The sequence below is a fragment of the Oncorhynchus keta genome, chromosome 28 (assembly GCF_023373465.1).
Source record: "Oncorhynchus keta strain PuntledgeMale-10-30-2019 chromosome 28, Oket_V2, whole genome shotgun sequence".
Classification (NCBI taxonomy): Eukaryota; Metazoa; Chordata; class Actinopteri; order Salmoniformes; family Salmonidae; genus Oncorhynchus; species Oncorhynchus keta.
Window position 1 is genome coordinate 70,725,033 of NC_068448.1, and position 18,081 is coordinate 70,743,113.

Genomic DNA, 18,081 nt, shown 5'->3' on the forward strand with positions numbered 1-18,081 from the left:
AGCTTTAGGCTAGCTTAAGTTCTTTCAGTGTGAAGTAATTGGTAGCGTGGTAAACTATATTTTCAGAATAGCTTCCCCAACACTGCAAGTAACCCAATAACCAGTGTAGTTCTCAGAATCAGAATAATATTGTGTGTATTATGTAATATGCACATATGTAATAATATTGTATGTTATGTACTGTATCTGAAAAATGAGCCGGGTTTGACATCAACCCATTATTACTGTAACAATATTACAATCCTATAATAAAAAAATGTAATAATATCACAATAACATTACATGAATATAAGTACATTCTGGTTCTGTAATTTGTACTCATATGAAGACAACATGAGCGTTTGGAACACAGATATTTTAATACCACTGAAACGACATCACTAAACACATTTTCACAGCTCATGCAATATACAGAATCTACAATCAAATATGTTTACAACTATGTCATTAACAATAATACAAACAACATCAGAACATCAAAAACAACAAATGATATATAAAAACATTTAAATTAGTACCTAGTGGGAAAAAGTGTTCCATCTCCGGAATGGTATTTTGAAAAGTAACCAAAACAAACTGTACACATCAGCTTATACCTCATTTATAGAAAACTGCATTTGGTATATAGTTGAATTTTGTAAAAACAAAACATAAACAAAGAAGTTAAATGTACTGAGAGAAAGTCACTAACACTGAAGCTCAGTGTCCAGGGTTTGTGTGCCTAAAGCTACCACCACCACCACCACCACCACCACCACCACCACCACCACCACCACCACCACCACCACCACCACCACCTTGCAAACAATGGATGATCAGATAAAAATAGCTGTCCTTTTTCTGCCCGTTGAAAAAAATGATAATGCAGCAGTCTGACAAAAAAGCAGCAAGAGCTGCAAATGTCCACAGGGGAGAGAAAAATAAGGCCCCATTATAAAAAATAATAATAAATGTCCATTCAAAATAAAGAAGGCACAAAACAACAGATATCAAAATGCGATCCATGTGGTGCAATCCAAAATGCATTAAAAAAAAAACAGCTACATCATCCTGGATGAAGTCCCAGAGGGAAAATGTCCAAGGTGTTGCGTTTATCTTCGTCCCCTCTGGTTTTTGGGACACCTCCTATTTAAAAAGAAAAAATGAATAACAACAAACTCTACATTTTGACTGCCCCTCAAAGTACAGCGTTCTGAACTGTAGAACTTAAAGAAATATGGAATGAATTACAAAATTAGCATAGTATGTATGCATACACTTTTTTCAAATGACACATATTTGGCATAGCACCTTCCATAAGACTTGCAAATTCATGCCACTGTATGTTGTTTACAAAAATGACATAAGCAGATGACATGTTTCTGTCTTTTATAAGCCTACCATAAATGGGCTAATAAGATCACATAGGTCACTTTGGAGAACACACCCACCTTGTGAAACACATGACAACGGCGACGATGATGGCGATCTGTACGGCTCCGATGATGGCCGCTATGAGAACATAGTGGAGTTTCTGTCCACTGGGAACCACGTACAGGATGTTGAAGTCTTGGATCTCCTCACACTGCTGGCCAGTGTAGCCTGAATCACACCTGAGAAGTCAACCAACCAGGTAGCACTTAATTTCATGATACAGAAATGACCAGGTGTTCACTGAGAAATGACACACACACAGTAATTACCTATGAATTAAGAAAAAAAGGCACACAGAGCACATCGCTGCTGTCAGATGAAAACATCCTCTTCAAAACAGAAAAAAACTGTCATATTTTCCCATTAACAAACATACAATTATGAAACATTAGACACTATTTTGAATAAATATTTAAATTTGTAAAAATGTAGTTCGACAGCGACGATATGCAGGTAAGTAAAAAATTTGTTTTTAAAAAGGACACCACATTATCTTACCGGCATGTGGGGATGCTATACTTGATTTCACATTGGCCGTGTTCACAGAAGTTGGCGTAGTCCTCTGTGCAGGGGGTGAGGATCTCTCCATAAGCTCTATCCTCTCCTATGTCTGCCGTGTCTTTAGAGGTATGAATAAAATCGCGGCCATTGATATTGTTTATATACATTTTAATGAGTGAGCTAGGCCTTGTCATCATTTACAAATCAAATATAACTGAAATGTATCGTCGAACAGAAATATTATTTGCAGTGATGTAACAGCATAACATCACTATTCCCATATAGACAACATGAACCATGGTCTGAGAGATAAATCAACTACCATAACAACATCATAACAGAGTGTGGGAAATGGGAGCCACCTTACCAAAAAGATCAGTCTTGCTTTTGCTACCATCGTCTTTGTCTTTTTTCTGCCCTTTTTCTGAAAACAAGACACATATTTGTGAGTGCAACACAGACATTGCCCAGTATTGCTACAAGGCCCTTTATCTACTTCCCCTTTAAGGGATAGCAGCATTTGAAATGTGAAATAATTCATTAGGCTACCTTAAAAATAGTTTTTCTACTGTAAGAAGTAAAGGGAAATTGAATTGGAGTGACTCGGGGAATCAGTGTTCCAGCTCTCTGTTCTAGGAGTTGGAGAACTGTAATCACAAGGATTATACAACTGATCATAAGAGGCCTGAAAACTGCCCCCACGTTATTTGTATGCCTGGAACAAGCGGTGACTCGGTCACATTATGGTCTCATCCCATTACTCAGTGCTGGCTTGATAGAGATAGGAATGTACATACATTTCAGCTCTACCTCAAGAATAGAATAAAAATACTATTTTGACTCTAATATAGTACATGTCCAACATTTGCAATTGCAGTAAGCTAGCATCATCATAAAAATACATTTGGTTGATCAACAAACCAGTTATATGATGTGGATTTTGTACAAGTAAGATGCCTACCATTTCTATAACAAACGAATAACCTACAGTACTGTTTAGGATGCTCATTGACAATAAGGCCACCATAGACACAATGTGAGGGGTATGGCGGGTTTCTATGTTGACCAGTCATCGTACGAAGCTGCTGGTAACTCTGACAGACAGTTATTGTAATGCATGCAATCATTTGCAATGCTCATTTGCATTACCAAATGAAACAAATGACAGATAAGTGGTGAGTGGCTGGGTTTAACTTGAGGGGAATTTGGCCTGTTGAGATGTAGGGTGACACAGGCATGTTTCAGCTTCACTGCATTTAATGGCCCTCCTGCAACATTTGGCCAACTGCACCGTCATTAGAAATGCCTCGCAACTGATTTAAGAAGAGATAGACACGTACTGTGCATAGGGGTCACATGACAAATGTTGTTGAAACACATATTAGTCTGTGCACAACAATTACTATCTGGGAATGAATGCAATAACACCATGGTTGCCAATAATATCACCGTGGTTGCCAATGATATCACCGTGGTTACCAATAATATCACCGTGGTTGCCAATAATATCATCATGGTTGCCAATAATATCACTATGGTTGTATACAATGTGAAATTCCATTATAGGAATACTATAGGAATATTGGAACATCCATAACTAGTTATTAGGTTTCCACGGTGGGATGCATTCTACTCAAGTTTAGATTAATGTGATATGTGGGACAAAACAGTTCATTATTTGTGTAAATTGATCTTTTAGATCTAGATTTTGGGACATTGGCCCATTTTTTGTGTGGTGTGGCATCGCACTCAGATAAAGAACTACATTGGAAAAATGGCTTTAAACTGATTTTCTAATAAGAATGGAGAAACATTTTTGTAGTTCTCTGACCAGCTGGTTGCCCAATGTCCCTGGGTCATAATAATGTGCCCCAAATCCCAACTGTGTGAGATTGTGGTCATGTTCGCATTGTAACATTAGTGTACAGAAGAAAGAACAATCTCAGGTTTTTTATTTGAATCTCAAGCATTGTATAACGCTGTTATAAGTAGGGGTGAACCTAATAGACTTAGCTATCACCATGTATAACACTGTTATAAGTAGGGGTGAACCTAATAGACTTAGCTATCAGCATGTATAACGCTGTTGTAAGTAGGGGTGAACCTAATAGACTTAGCTATCAGCATGTATAACACTGTTGTAAGTAGGGGTGAACCTAATAGACTTAGCTATCAGCATGTATAACACTGTTGTAAGTAGGGGTGAACCTAATAGACTTAGCTATCACCATGTATAACGCTGTTATAAGTAGGGGTGAACCTAATAGACTTAGCTATCACCATGTATAACGCTGTTATAAGTAGGGGTGAACCTAATAGACTTAGCTATCACCATGTATAACGCTGTTATAAGTAGGACTTAGCTATCAGCATGTATAACGCTGTTATAAGTAGGGGTGAACCTAATAGACTTAGCTATCACCATGTATAACGCTGTTATAAGTAGGGGTGAACCTAATAGACTTAGCTATCACCATGTATAACACTGTTATAAGTAGGGGTGAACCTAATAGACTTAGCATCACCATGTATAACTCTGTTATAAGTAGGGGTGAACCTAATAGACTTAGCTATCACCATGAACCTAATAGACTTAGCTACACTGCTATCAGCTGTTATAAGTAGGGGTGAACCTAATAGACTTAGCATCACCATGTATAACGCTGTTATAAGTAGGGGTGAACCTAATAGACTTAGCTATCACCATGTATAAAGCTGTTATAAGTAGGTGGGAACCTAATAGACTTAGCTATCACCATGTATAACGCTGTTATAAGTAGGGGTGAACCTAATAGACTTAGCTATCACCATGTATAACGCTGTTATAAGTAGGGGTGAACCTAATAGACTTAGCTATCACCATGTATAACACTGTTATAAGTAGGGGTGAACCTAATAGACTTAGCTATCACCATGTATAACACTGTTATAAGTAGGGGTGAACCTAATAGACTTAGCTATCACCATGTATAACACTGTTATAAGTAGGGGTGAACCTAATCAGCAGACTTAGTCATCACCATGTATAACACTGTTATAAGTAGGGGTGAACCTAATAGACTTAGCTATCACCATGTATAACACTGTTATAAGTAGGGGTGAACCTAATAGACTTAGCTATCACCATGTATAACACTGTTATAAGTAGGGGTGAACCTAATAGACTTAGCTATCACCATGTATAACGCTGTTATAAGTAGGGGTGAACCTAATAGACTTAGCTATCACCATGTATAACGCTGTTATAAGTAGGGGTGAACCTAATAGACTTAGCTATCACCATGTATAACGCTGTTATAAGTAGGGGTGAACCTAATAGACTTAGCTATCACCATGTATAACGCTGTTATAAGTAGGGGTGAACCTAATAGACTTAGCTATCACCATGTATAAAGCTGTTATAAGTAGGGGTGAACCTAATAGACTTAGCTATCACCATGTATAACGCTGTTATAAGTAGGGGTGAACCTAATAGACTTAGCTATCACCATGTATAACGCTGTTATAAGTAGGGGTGAACCTAATAGACTTAGCTATCACCATGTATAACGCTGTTATAAGTAGGGGTGAACCTAATAGACTTAGTCATCACCATGTATAACGCTGTTATAAGTAGGGGTGAACCTAATAGACTTAGTCATCACCATGTATAACGCTGTTATAAGTAGGGGTGAACCTAATAGACTTAGCTATCACCATGTATAACGCTGTTATAAGTAGGGGTGAACCTAATAGACTTAGCTATCAGCATGTATAACGCTGTTATAAGTAGGGGTGAACCTAATAGACTTAGCTATCAGCATGTATAACGCTGTTATAAGTAGGGGTGAACCTAATAGACTTAGCTATCAGCATGTATAACATGTATAACTGTTGTAAGTAGGGGTGAACCTGTTATAAGTAGGGGTGAACCTAATAGACTTAGCTATCACCATGTATAAAGCTGTTATAAGTAGGGGTGAACCTAATAGACTTAGCTATCACCATGTATAACACTGTTATAAGTAGGGGTGAACCTAATAGACTTAGCTATCACCATGTATAACACTGTTATAAGTAGGGGTGAACCTAATAGACTTAGCTATCACCATGTATAAAGCTGTTATAAGTAGGGGTGAACCTAATAGACTTAGCTATCACCATGTATAACACTGTTATAAGTAGGGGTGAACCTAATAGACTTAGCTATCACCATGTATAACACTGTTATAAGTAGGGGTGAACCTAATAGACTTAGCTATCACCATGTATAAAGCTGTTATAAGTAGGGGTGAACCTAATAGACTTAGCTATCACCATGTATAACACTGTTATAAGTAGGGGTGAACCTAATAGACTTAGCTATCACCATGTATAACACTGTTATAAGTAGGGGTGAACCTAATAGACTTAGCTATCACCATGTATAACGCTGTTATAAGTAGGGGTGAACCTAATAGACTTAGCTATCACCATGTATAACACTGTTATAAGTAGGGGTGAACCTAATAGACTTAGCTATCACCATGTATAACACTGTTATAAGTAGGGGTGAACCTAATAGACTTAGCTATCACCATGTATAACGCTGTTATAAGTAGGGGTGAACCTAATAGACTTAGCTATCACCATGTATAACGCTGTTATAAGTAGGGGTGAACCTAATAGACTTAGCTATCACCATGTATAACGCTGTTATAAGTAGGGGTGAACCTAATAGACTTAGCTATCACCATGTATAACGCTGTTATAAGTAGGGGTGAACCTAATAGACTTAGCTATCACCATGTATAACACTGTTATAAGTAGGGGTGAACCTAATAGACTTAGCTATCACCATGTATAACACTGTTATAAGTAGGGGTGAACCTAATAGACTTAGCTATCACCATGTATAACGCTGTTATAAGTAGGGGTGAACCTAATAGACTTAGCTATCACCATGTATAACACTGTTATAAGTAGGGGTGAACCTAATAGACTTAGCTATCACCATGTATAACACTGTTATAAGTAGGGGTGAACCTAATAGACTTAGCTATCACCATGTATAACACTGTTATAAGTAGGGGTGAACCTAATAGACTTAGCTATCACCATGTATAACACTGTTATAAGTAGGGGTGAACCTAATAGACTTAGCTATCACCATGTATAACACTGTTATAAGTAGGGGTGAACCTAATAGACTTAGCTATCACCATGTATAACACTGTTATAAGTAGGTGGGAACCTAATAGACTTAGTCTATCACCATGTATAACACTGTTATAAGTAGGGGTGAACCTAATAGACTTAGCTATCACCATGTATAACGCTGTTATAAGTAGGGGTGGGTGAACCTAATAGACTTAGCTATCACCATGTATAAAGCTGTTATAAGTAGGTGTGAACCTAATAGACTTAGCTATCACCATGTATAAAGCTGTTATAAGTAGGGTGAACCTAATAGACTTAGCTATCACCATGTATAACGCTGTTATAAGTAGGGGTGAACCTAATAGACTTAGCTATCACCATGTATAACACTGTTGTAAGTAGGGGTGAACCTAATAGACTTAGCTATCACCATGTATAACACTGTTATAAGTAGGGGTGAACCTAATAGACTTAGCTATCACCGTATACTGTAGCATAGCATAGTGCACGGTCATAATGAGAATCGATCAACCAATTGGAGTGGGGATCATATTTGAATTGCCCTTCCTGTGTTCACAACAGGCATCACATTAACTTGCCATCATACAGGTCACTGGCTGTGTAGAGTGATGCAGGGGGAGGTCATCACTTGGAAGGAGGGATGTTTATATTAACACACTACGGATCAGGAATATCAGGACTGGCAACAGAAACACAGAGGAGGATATCCAGGACATTGTATTCAACATGAAGGATTTATATCATCTACACTAAAAATCTCAGTCAAATATAAAATTGTGATTGGTTCTCTTTCCCTGAGACTGTGAAAAATAAATGTAATAAATCGAAAGCCCAATGTTTTCTTCCCCCCCCCTGAAATAATCCTCTTTATAATACAATACAATATAATAATGCAGTGCAATGCAGGCTAAATGCAGTATATTGGACATGAAATGACATGTTTCTAAATGACATTTTAAGATGAAAATGTGGCATTACCTGGACATCTCCCCAGATGCTTCACGTCAATCTTCACCTGCTTCAAGCACGATGCCTCTCTTACGTGACAGGGGGCACTGTAGGAGTTTCCGTCTGTTCCACACACCGGGTTGTCATTATGGCCACTGCAGTCAATGTTGCACATGCACCTGGGTGTCGAAGAAAACATTTATATAAACATCTGTTTAATGATCACTGTATGAACACTGCATTAACACTGCATTAACACTGCATGAACACTGTATGAACACTGTATGAACACTGCATTAACACTGCATTAACACTGTATTAACACTGCATTAACACTGCATTAACACTGCATTAACACGGTATTAACACTGTATTAACACTGTATTAACACTGCAACATTAAAAGCTCTAAACATACACCATCAATCAAACGGAATCGAATGTGACAACCCAGGACCCCAGTATATGGAGAAAATAACAGAAGATTTGAAAGGAGGACTAGCGGTCGCTAAGGATTCAGATAATTGAGACCCAAATAAAGAAGTACCCCTTTCAGAAACTACTGGTTGCACAATAACATACCTTTAAAACCAATACGTTTTCCCAACAACTTTAGCATCCCACCAACTTTTTTCCACCTTTTCTTTATATCTGAACAGTGTTGCCGGTATCAAAGCCAAAACTTTTATTTCCGCAAACCGACCTAGCCATGACTGCGATAAAGTTCTGCCTATGGCTCAGTATGAAATGTAGCCGCAATACTGAGGCGGCATTGGCGCACACTATGCTCTGGTTGCTAGGCAGCGCCCGTTGCTACTATCCTCCAGGCAGTTGTAAACTTTGCGAGGCATGTCACCACACACACTGTTTTCTTAATCACAACTGGATGAATCCATAAATAATTACTGTGGGAATAAGTATTACTGAATGACGAAAATACTGGAATAAAATAGGCTAATGCAATTGAAGGCATCAAATTATTGGTTACTGAAACTCCCAAAGTCATCTAATTGTTATAATACATTTGAAGCAATAGCAACTATTTCAGCACCGTTTTGTGTTGCTTTGAGACAAGTCTGGGGATCAATCAATGTCATAATATTCTCTGTTTGGATATTAGTTAGGCAACAATTAGGCTGTGGAAATGTTAGCTAAGTTGAGGTGAGTGCTGCTCGTGATCACCTTGTCTAGTTGGTTCATTCATTAGTCCTGGTCAGAACATTTTGCCAGCATGTTATGAAACTTAACTAGTGGATAATTTTTCTCTTCACTCACAGTCGCTTAGAGGCCTAGGCCTTCTCCTGACCAAAATCCTGTGACTTGTCGAAATCAATCAATGTGATTTTGCTTCACTGAATATCCATCTGTATATTTGGTTAATTCTCTGGCTGGGCAGATAAGTGGAGGTGGTATAGCTCATCTATCACTGATCAGAAACATTTAGCATGCTGTAATGTAGCCTAAATCAACTGTAGGTCTATCACTGATCAGAAACATTTAGCATGCTAAAATGTAGCCTAAATCAACTGTAGGTCTATCACTGATCAGAAACATTTAGCATCCTGTAATGTAGCCTAAATCAACTGTAGGTCTATCACTGATCAGAAACATTTAGCATGCTGTAATGTAGCCTAAATCAACTGTAGGTCTATCACTGATCAGAAACATTTAGCATGCTGTAAAGCCTAAATTTAGTCTATCACTGATCAGAAACATTTAGCATGCTAAAATGTAGCCTAAATCAACTGTAGGTCTATCACTGATCAGAAACATTTAGCATCCTGTAATGTAGCCTAAATCAACTGTAGGTCTCATATTTTGCTCGAGCAACTCCAAAAGCCTGCAGAGTTTGTGAAATATAAACACGAAATCCACATGCTGTTGAAAATATACAACAGATATACAAAACGTGGATAATAAAAGCATGGGTTCAGTTTCAAAATATCATTTTTAAAATTTATTTGACAGCAGTTCCACATTCCACAGCAGTTCCACATGATGTAAGTTGTATGGGAAAAGTATTATTTGTATTTTATTCTGCTATATTTCATTATAGTCTTAGCCTACTGTAAAAATATATGTGTGTTTACTGTGATCAGGGTAAGTCTTGTCTGTTTAATGAACTAAATAACTATTGATTTCCTGTGCATGGATACAGCCATGTATCCTATAGGATGCACAGACGAGTAACATAATTCAACTCAAAATATGCCATTCTAATCTTATAAAAACACATTTTATTAGTCGTATAATGTTTCTGCCTAAAACATAATGGATTTCTTTGAGTTGGTGTATAATTAATGGATTTATTCAAATCCACCACATCAGCCCATGTCGAGTCACACTCCTAAACGTGCCGGCATGTGAACGGGAGATATAAAAAGCTTTTCCTGGAAAGGATGAGGCAAAAATGGGCCTGTATGAATTGGGTTCTAAAAAACATTGCCTGATTTATTTTATAGGCAACATACAGTGAAGTCTTTCTGTAAAGGTTATAAGTCCAGAAGAAAGTACTCACAAGATATCCTCAGAGTCCACATCGCATTCTGCTCCAAACTTGCAGGTGCCACATTTTGTGGGCTTTTTCCCTCTGCCTGTGCCTGATCCTTCATCATCTGTAGGAAAGGAGTAAAACAAAAATGTGCTGTTAGCTGTCAACAAAGTTAATATCGTTCCATTAGTGTTTGAATTTGCAAAGCTTTTCTTTTAGCAAGCTCTTTGTGTAACATTGTAACATGGGTTGGCAAATCCAACTTATTAAAGTGAAGCAGGAACAAGTTACAGCACAATACCTCCGTCGCCTGATCCGGAACTGCCATCTGTGAGTTACAGCATAGAAAATGAGTTAGTTTCAGCTTCATCTAAATGAGTAATAACGTGATCAGTCTGCTGCATCCTGACACTCACCGGTAGAGCAGGCCCCTTCAGAGACCTGTGATATGGACTTCTGCTGCTTGCATGCTGCTCTCCTCATGAAGCACTCGTTCTGGAAGGTGTCTCCGTTGGACCCACAAACAGAGATGTACTTCTTAGAGCACTGGAACACAACGGGTAATGGTAGGGTGTTAGAGTCACTGAACCATCATAGCCTAGACCTAACCATTTCTGAGGACAGAAACCTGAAAGCGCACATAACATTTTAAATGCCCATAGACTTCAGAAATAATCTATAAGCAAACGCCATGCTAACGGATGGCAAAGGGTTGTGCCACATTTGGATAAGCCATTCCTGCTTGCTTTCTTACTCATGGTGATGGCAGTCTTATTTCACAACAGAGAACATGATAGCATCTTTCCCACTGTGTTACTTACATGGAACTGGCAGACACATTTCAGGTCAGGCCCGTTCTCTCGACAGGTTCCCCCATAACGACATGTTACAGCATCACACACTCTCAGGTCACTCTTCTTCTCAGACGCATCTGTAAAAAATAAAGGTGTTCTGATCAGCAAGGCAGTGAAATAACATTATTTTACAAAGAAATAAAGTAGAGATATATTTTCCAGTTTACAATAAAACCATCTAAATATTTTTGACAAGGTATCTAGTGTAGTCTACTAGTATCCATGTGATATAGCTTTTCTATCTTTGAGAATAACATATGAATAATTGAGCCTAAACTCTTTTTTTACTAAGAGTATATGAAATAGTGTGAAACCCTGTATAGCTATGCTCGTATAATTCATGTTCCAAAACACACCCTCAACTTCCCACTCACATTTGTACACAAACACAGTATTTTCCCTCATTTGTATCTTACCTTAAATACAGTTAGCCTGGATTCCAAATCAATATGCTTTGTTTCACCATGAAACTGAGTAAATCAGTTAGGATTCCAGGCTAAAAATCCAGTATGAACCAAAGTTAATTAACTCCTGGCAACTCAAGAGTAATGACTTTCATCACTTGTATGTGCTCCAAAGCCAATAACAAGCTTCCCCTTTAGCCAGAAATATACTTAAACATATCTCATACTGGGCAGTATTTGTCAGAGGAAGAAGCCAAAATCAATGCCACTAAAACAGTGAAGATGCGGGTCGTTAGCAGCACGTAGCCACCGGACTGCTTCACCACAACACATCAATAGTAGTAATATCACCACTTCGTCAATGGGTCTACTAATGAGAGATCGGGTACCGAGAGAGCTTAGCTACACATCATTGAGAAAGACAGTGCTATGAGCATTGTGCTACAGTCTCTGCCCAGTATAACTGGACTGAGAAATGTAGCCACTAGTCATTCGGACCATTTGGCCCTCATTTACAAATTCCTTGGCATTACATGATCACGGGAGTCCAAAGCCAAGTACGATCAACAGGGACCTAGATAGTTGAGCAGAAAAGATTGGAGGAGAAGGCAATGTGAGAATCTTTCATCAGGAGCTGAAGCACATTATGTGTAAGAAGCATCACTGATAGGATTGATGAGGATTTCAGGTAGCCACGGTATGCTTACCAGCACAGAGCCAGGTATGCTTACCAGCACAGAGCCAGGTATGCTTACCAGCACAGAGCCAGGTATGCTTACCAGCACAGAGCCAGGTATGCTTACCAGCACAGAGCCAGGTATGCTTACCAGCACAGAGCCAGGTATGCTTACTAGCACAGAGCCAGGTATGCTTACCAGTACAGAGCCGGGTATGCTTACCAGCACAGAGCCAGGTATGCCATCACAATGTGTACGGAATGATGTGTTACGTAATCCTGATATTTAGTGAAAACAAAGCCAAGTGCTGTACAACCGGTAGGCTTTCAGTAAACTGTTTAATTCCCCCTGTTGACATGCAGTTGCAGTATATTTTGTTTTTTTCCCTAGCTTTGATAACTACAGCAGGAGTGGGAAATGATTGTTGTACTAGAACTACTCTAGGTTCATGGACACCCTGAGGGAGAGTGTTTGACTCTGGAGGAAAGGTAAACACAGAGTTGTAATGGAGGAGTGAGAAGGTCTTCCCAGCCTTCCAGGCAGGTTGGACAGCAGCCATTTACATCCTCCTGGGGTCAACAGCGTTATCTCCTAGCCTTCCTATCAACTGGCAGGACATTGGAAAACCCCCTGGCCTGTGAGTTTTAGAGGGTGGGGGTTGGGGGGTGCAGAGAGAGCGAGGAAGAGAAACATAGGAGAGAGGGAAAGAAAGAGAGAGAGAGAAAAGGAGAGGTGATGGGAATGGAAGAATCCTACTGCACTGAGGTTTGACCTGAAGTTCCCTTCTGTTCTCATTGCCCCCTGAGAGAGAAACATTTTCAACACATATGATCTGCAATAGGAGCTTTGTGTTATCTTATTCCCAAGAGTCTTATTCTCAAGAGTCTTATTCTCAAGAGTCTTATTCCCAAGAGTCTTATTCCCAAGAGTCTTATTCCCAAGAGTCTTATTCCCAAGACCTTCTCTGTAAGAAGAGGGTCTAAAATAAGGAAGGCAATAGTATGCTGCTATTCCAATAGCTTGAGACAGGTAAACGCGCCACAGGGTCTAATAACCCAACCTTTGAACAAATGGGAGGCAAAGTAGTTCCAGGCCAAAGATTATCATCAGCCATTCCTAACAATTAGCGCCTCTTCTCAATAGACCAGTCTGTTACTGATAGGCAGTCCTGTGTAGCTCAGTTGGTAGAGTATGTCACTTGCAACTACAGGGTTGTGGGGGACCAGTACAAAGAAAGTATGAAAATGTATGCTCTCACTACTTTAAAACGCTCTGGATAAGAGCGTCTGCTAAATTACTCAAATGTAAAAATGTTAGTCAAGCAATGGTCCCAGTCTCTGCTATAAAGGCAGCTATCCCCCATCTCAGTCACCCTGTACATGAAGGACTATTGACCAAACGGCTAATTTCCTCATTAAAGTCACGCCCTGGGGGTCCTGAAGCTAGACCATTTAAATACGGGTCCTGACCTAAAACTCCTCTGTAATCAAGAAAGAGCACCACTGTATAGGATCAGAAGTCTTCAAAACACTGCAGTAGTCAAGAGAGTATTTAAAAGCATTTCTCCACACCCGCAATAACATCTGCTGCACACGTATATGTGACCAATAACATTTTATTTTATTTGAATTCAGTCAAACAGCATTGATCCTGACCAGCACTATAGAAGCATTAGTAATGTAAGTATGGTAATTATTGCTGTTTTACCAATATTTGTTCTTCAGAGACATTTTAGTCATTTAGCAGATGCTCTTATCCAGAGCGACTTACAGTAGTGAATGCATACATTTTATTTCACTGGTCCCCCGTGGGAATCAAACGGACAACCCTGTTGTTGCAAGCACCATGCTCTACCAACTGGGCTACAGCAGAGCAGCAGTGCAGGTTCATAACAACCATGCTTCCACTGAATTCACCCAATCAATGCATGTGTTGACAAATAAAATCAGTGTGTCTCAGTGGAAGTAGGGAAATGCCACAATTCACTGTATTTAAAGGGACAGTTAACTCCAAAATGTAAATTTTGTCAGAAATTTTTTAGAAGTAGTCTAATGTCAGGTCAAGCTTAATCCACGTCCCACATGATCAGTTGTGTGACCTAGATCCAGCTAAATGCCTCAACCTGAAAATGATGGAAAAGATAAACACACTGAAAAAAGGCAGGAAATATGGTGCTTGTATTTTCCATTAAATTCTGAAAGGAATTTTACCCTTTATATCTGGGAGATTTATGGTTGCTAAGGTCACATCTGCTATGGGAGTTTCTGAGCCTGATCAGCACCCAATTATAGGTTGTTTTCATGAGCAGTGAAGAACAACCAGGACCACAGGGAAAAGGAATGGCTCTGTTTATTGAAGGAAGTGAATCGGGTGAGTAGAAAGTAAACAAATAGCTTAACATGAGGAAAACAACGACGATTGGTTTTATCAGGAAAGCTACGCCGACATGCTCTTCTTTATAAATCGTATACTTTGAAATGAAAAGTAAAACCCTAGGTTACTTAACGAATACCATACATATAGGCCTCTATTAAAAACAGATGCCATGGGAACACTCAGGGCAAAATATATCCACATTGTGTTTCCATTCATCTCTAATGTCATCAAGCATAGGCCAAACCATAGGTCAAATCTGGTTCTTCTCTAGATTTATTCTACTTTAATAAATGGAACACTAGTCACTTTAATAATGTTTACATATCTTGCATTACTCATCTCATACGTATATACTGTATTTTGTACCATCTATTGCATCTTAGCCTATGCTGCTGTCATTGTTCATCTATATATTTACATGTATATATTCTTATTCCATTACTTTACTTAGATTTGTGTGTATTAGGTATCTGTTGTGGAATTGTTAGATATTACTTGTTAGATATTGCTGCACTGTCGGAACTAAAATCACAAGCATTTCACTACACTCTCAATAACATGTGCTAACCATGTGTATGTGACCAATAACATTTGATTTGATTTGGATTTGATTTAGGTTCCTGGCTCCTGGGAGTTTTTCCTAGCCACCATGCTTCGACATCTGCATTGCTTGCTGTCTGGGGTTTTAGGCTGGGTTTCTGTATAAGCACTTTGTGACATCTGATGATGTAAAAAGGCCTTTATAAATAAATGTGATTGATTGAAAGTCACACTGAATGTTGTCTTCCATCCCGATCATCCTGATGGTGGAACCCCACCCCCCAATTTGACCAATGATGACACTGTATACAAACAAAAGTCATTACTCCTAAGCAAGAAACTGAGCACTGGCAGTTTCCATTAAATAATGAAACACAACCAAAGAGAGCAGCACAATCCAGGGTGGGGTTCACAGATGGTAATGATTTCCCTGCATGCACCTCATCAGAGGGGACAGATTGAGGCATCCTCCAAATACACATAGGCCTATCCAATCTAATTTCTCAAAAAAACATGCATTGATCCACAGTGATTCCGCTTATGAAGCAGGGCCACTCAGTGCCGTATTTCCGACTAATTCAGACTAAGTGAGCATGATGTTCTTTGTCTGCTGGTCAAGGATGCCCAATTACCGAGCAGCGTTCATTCAGCAAGGAGGGATAACCTACCCCCAGGGTCCTATGTAGCAAAAACACATAAAGTGTTTGATAAACCCAAATTATTTCCCTATCAGAACTTGTTTTGTCAAAGTGAAGTGATAAAGTAAATGTGTTGATACTCACCTAGGCAGCCCTTGCCTTTTCCCGAGACACATTCGCTGCTCTGAGAGTATGAAGCTTGTGCTCCAGGCAGTGTAGAGACGGCCAAAAGGCAGAGGACCAAGGAGAGAACACGGCCTGCCGAGGGTCCGTGAGATGAGAGGGGATATCCTCTGGACATGATGCTTACAATGCTGTGTAGAATGGGCACACTGTCGTTTCCTATGTTTCCTAACCTATGCTTTTTTTAAATTGCAGAAATATTTCAACGAATCCACCAGATGTGTATGGACACCCAACGAACAAAACGCGATGTTATTTGCAAACGGTTTCACCCACGGCTAAAAAAAGGTTTCATCTCCAACGCAGAAAGTGGATTTTCTCCCAGGATAGCCATAGAAAAAACACCATTATCTCTGACTTTAGCACACAAATTGCATAAACCAAATGTCGGGTTGACTCTACTGGCCGCTCGACTGACCGCGGTACAGATAGGGTGTGCGATCATGGGCTATTTTGACTGTCGCCTTTACCTTTGACGTGCTTGCCTTTCTCTATTTTATCCCAGCGGAAAATATCCCTTGTTAAAATGTCCCTCCTTCATCAACACAATCCCAGCAAAGGCGAAAATATATTGTGTTCTTGTAGCAATTTGCCCAGACAATGTCCTAGTGAGGTTTTGTGTATCACCATCAACAAAGGACTTCGGTGAAGCTTGGGGATCACATGACGCGAGACCACCCCCATCATTGAAGCACGCTTTGCGATGGAGGGGCAATATAACCCCTTAGAAATAAAATATGTGTGGGGAGGGGATTCCGATTGTACCCTGGAAGGACACGTTATAACGCGACAGTTACTAATCCTGTATAAAGCCTATCACCTATGAGACCAAGCCAAAACTTTATTTTGTTAACATGGAAATTAAGACAATTAAACCTAAAGAAATTAGAATTATTACAATTCTTATATAAAAAAAATATCTTCAAATGCAGGTCTTATGTGCTCTTTTACACTGATCAGAAGGGTAGCCGGAGAATACAGATATACATTTTACCAATCCATGTTCAATTGATTATTTCCAAGTCATGTTATTCTTAACAAATTATATCCCAGATTCACAATTATACCATTTCTAAAAAAGCTTTACATTCTAAACACGGATTATTATGGCACTGTCTTTAAATTAAAAACACGGATTATTATGGCATTGTCTTTCAGTAGCAGTTTGCCTCAAGAATAGACTATAACATGATTTAGATCATGGTTAATTTTATATATATATATATTTACCTTTATTTAACTAGGCAAGTCAGTTAAGAACAAACAAATTCTTATTTTCAATGACAGCATAGGAACAGTGCTAACTGCCTGTTCAGGGGCAGAACGATTGTACCATGTCAGCTAGGGGGTTTGAACTTGCAACCTTCCGGTTACTAGTCCAACGCTCGAACCACTAGGCTACCCTGCCGCCCCATGGCTTATGGTTTATAACATGGTTTATAACATGGTTTATAACATGGTTTATAACATGGTTTATAACATGGCTTATAACATGGTTTATAGCATGGTTTATAACATGGTTTATAACATGGTTTATAACATGGCTTATAACATGGTTTATAACATGGTTTATAGCATTGTTTATAACATGGTTTATAACATGGTTTATAACATGGTTTATAACATGGTTTATAGCATGGCTTATAACACATGGTTTATGGGCATGGTTTATAACATGGTTTATAACATGGTTTATAACATGGTTTATAACATGGTTTATAACATGGTTTATAACATGGCTTATAACATGGTTTATAGCATGGTTTATAACATGGTTTATAACATGGTTTATAACATGGCTTATAACATGGTTTATAGCATGGTTTATAACATGGTTTACTTATTCAATGGCTTATTAAATGGCTAATCTCTATGGCTCACTCAGCCCACAGGCTCAGTATATCATGTGGTGTTGGTG

The 18,081-nt window shown here is 38.9% G+C and overlaps 1 protein-coding gene and 1 long non-coding RNA gene across 3 annotated transcripts; both read right to left on the bottom strand.

Annotated features, from left to right (window-relative positions):
• Window positions 1-787: 787 nt before the first annotated feature.
• Window positions 788-16,838, bottom strand: LOC118361761 (tomoregulin-1-like). Its single transcript, XM_035741958.2, has 10 exons — window positions 16,125-16,838; window positions 11,313-11,422; window positions 10,908-11,037; window positions 10,793-10,819; window positions 10,519-10,615; window positions 8,032-8,180; window positions 2,282-2,338; window positions 1,912-2,032; window positions 1,431-1,592; window positions 788-1,125 (listed from the first exon to the last, which is right to left on the bottom strand). The coding sequence occupies exons 1-10, from the start codon at window positions 16,279-16,281 to the stop codon at window positions 1,092-1,094; spliced, it is 1,044 nt and encodes a 347-aa protein (XP_035597851.1). The 5' UTR covers window positions 16,282-16,838; the 3' UTR covers window positions 788-1,091.
• Window positions 4,684-7,506, bottom strand: LOC127912887 (uncharacterized). Of its 2 annotated transcripts, none has more exons than XR_008083917.1 (4): window positions 7,391-7,506; window positions 6,347-6,866; window positions 5,591-5,746; window positions 4,684-4,910 (listed from the first exon to the last, which is right to left on the bottom strand). It is a non-coding gene; the product is annotated as an uncharacterized LOC127912887 (long non-coding RNA). The 2 variants fall into 2 exon arrangements; XR_008083918.1 differs by lacking the exon at window positions 4,684-4,910 and adding an exon at window positions 5,367-5,486.
• Window positions 16,839-18,081: the final 1,243 nt, after the last annotated feature.

Bases quoted from the DNA above. Each gene is read 5' to 3' on its own strand.
- LOC118361761 (XM_035741958.2), bottom strand. From the start codon at position 16,281: ATGTCCAGAGGATATCCCCTCTCATCTCACGGACCCTCGGCAGGCCGT. The intron at 10,820-10,907 runs GTGAGTGTCAGG...TGTAACTCACAG, and splicing joins TGAAGGGGCCTGCTCTACCG to ATGGCAGTTCCGGATCAGGC. The intron at 2,033-2,281 runs GTAAGGTGGCTC...ATACCTCTAAAG, and splicing joins AAGCAAGACTGATCTTTTTG to ACACGGCAGACATAGGAGAG.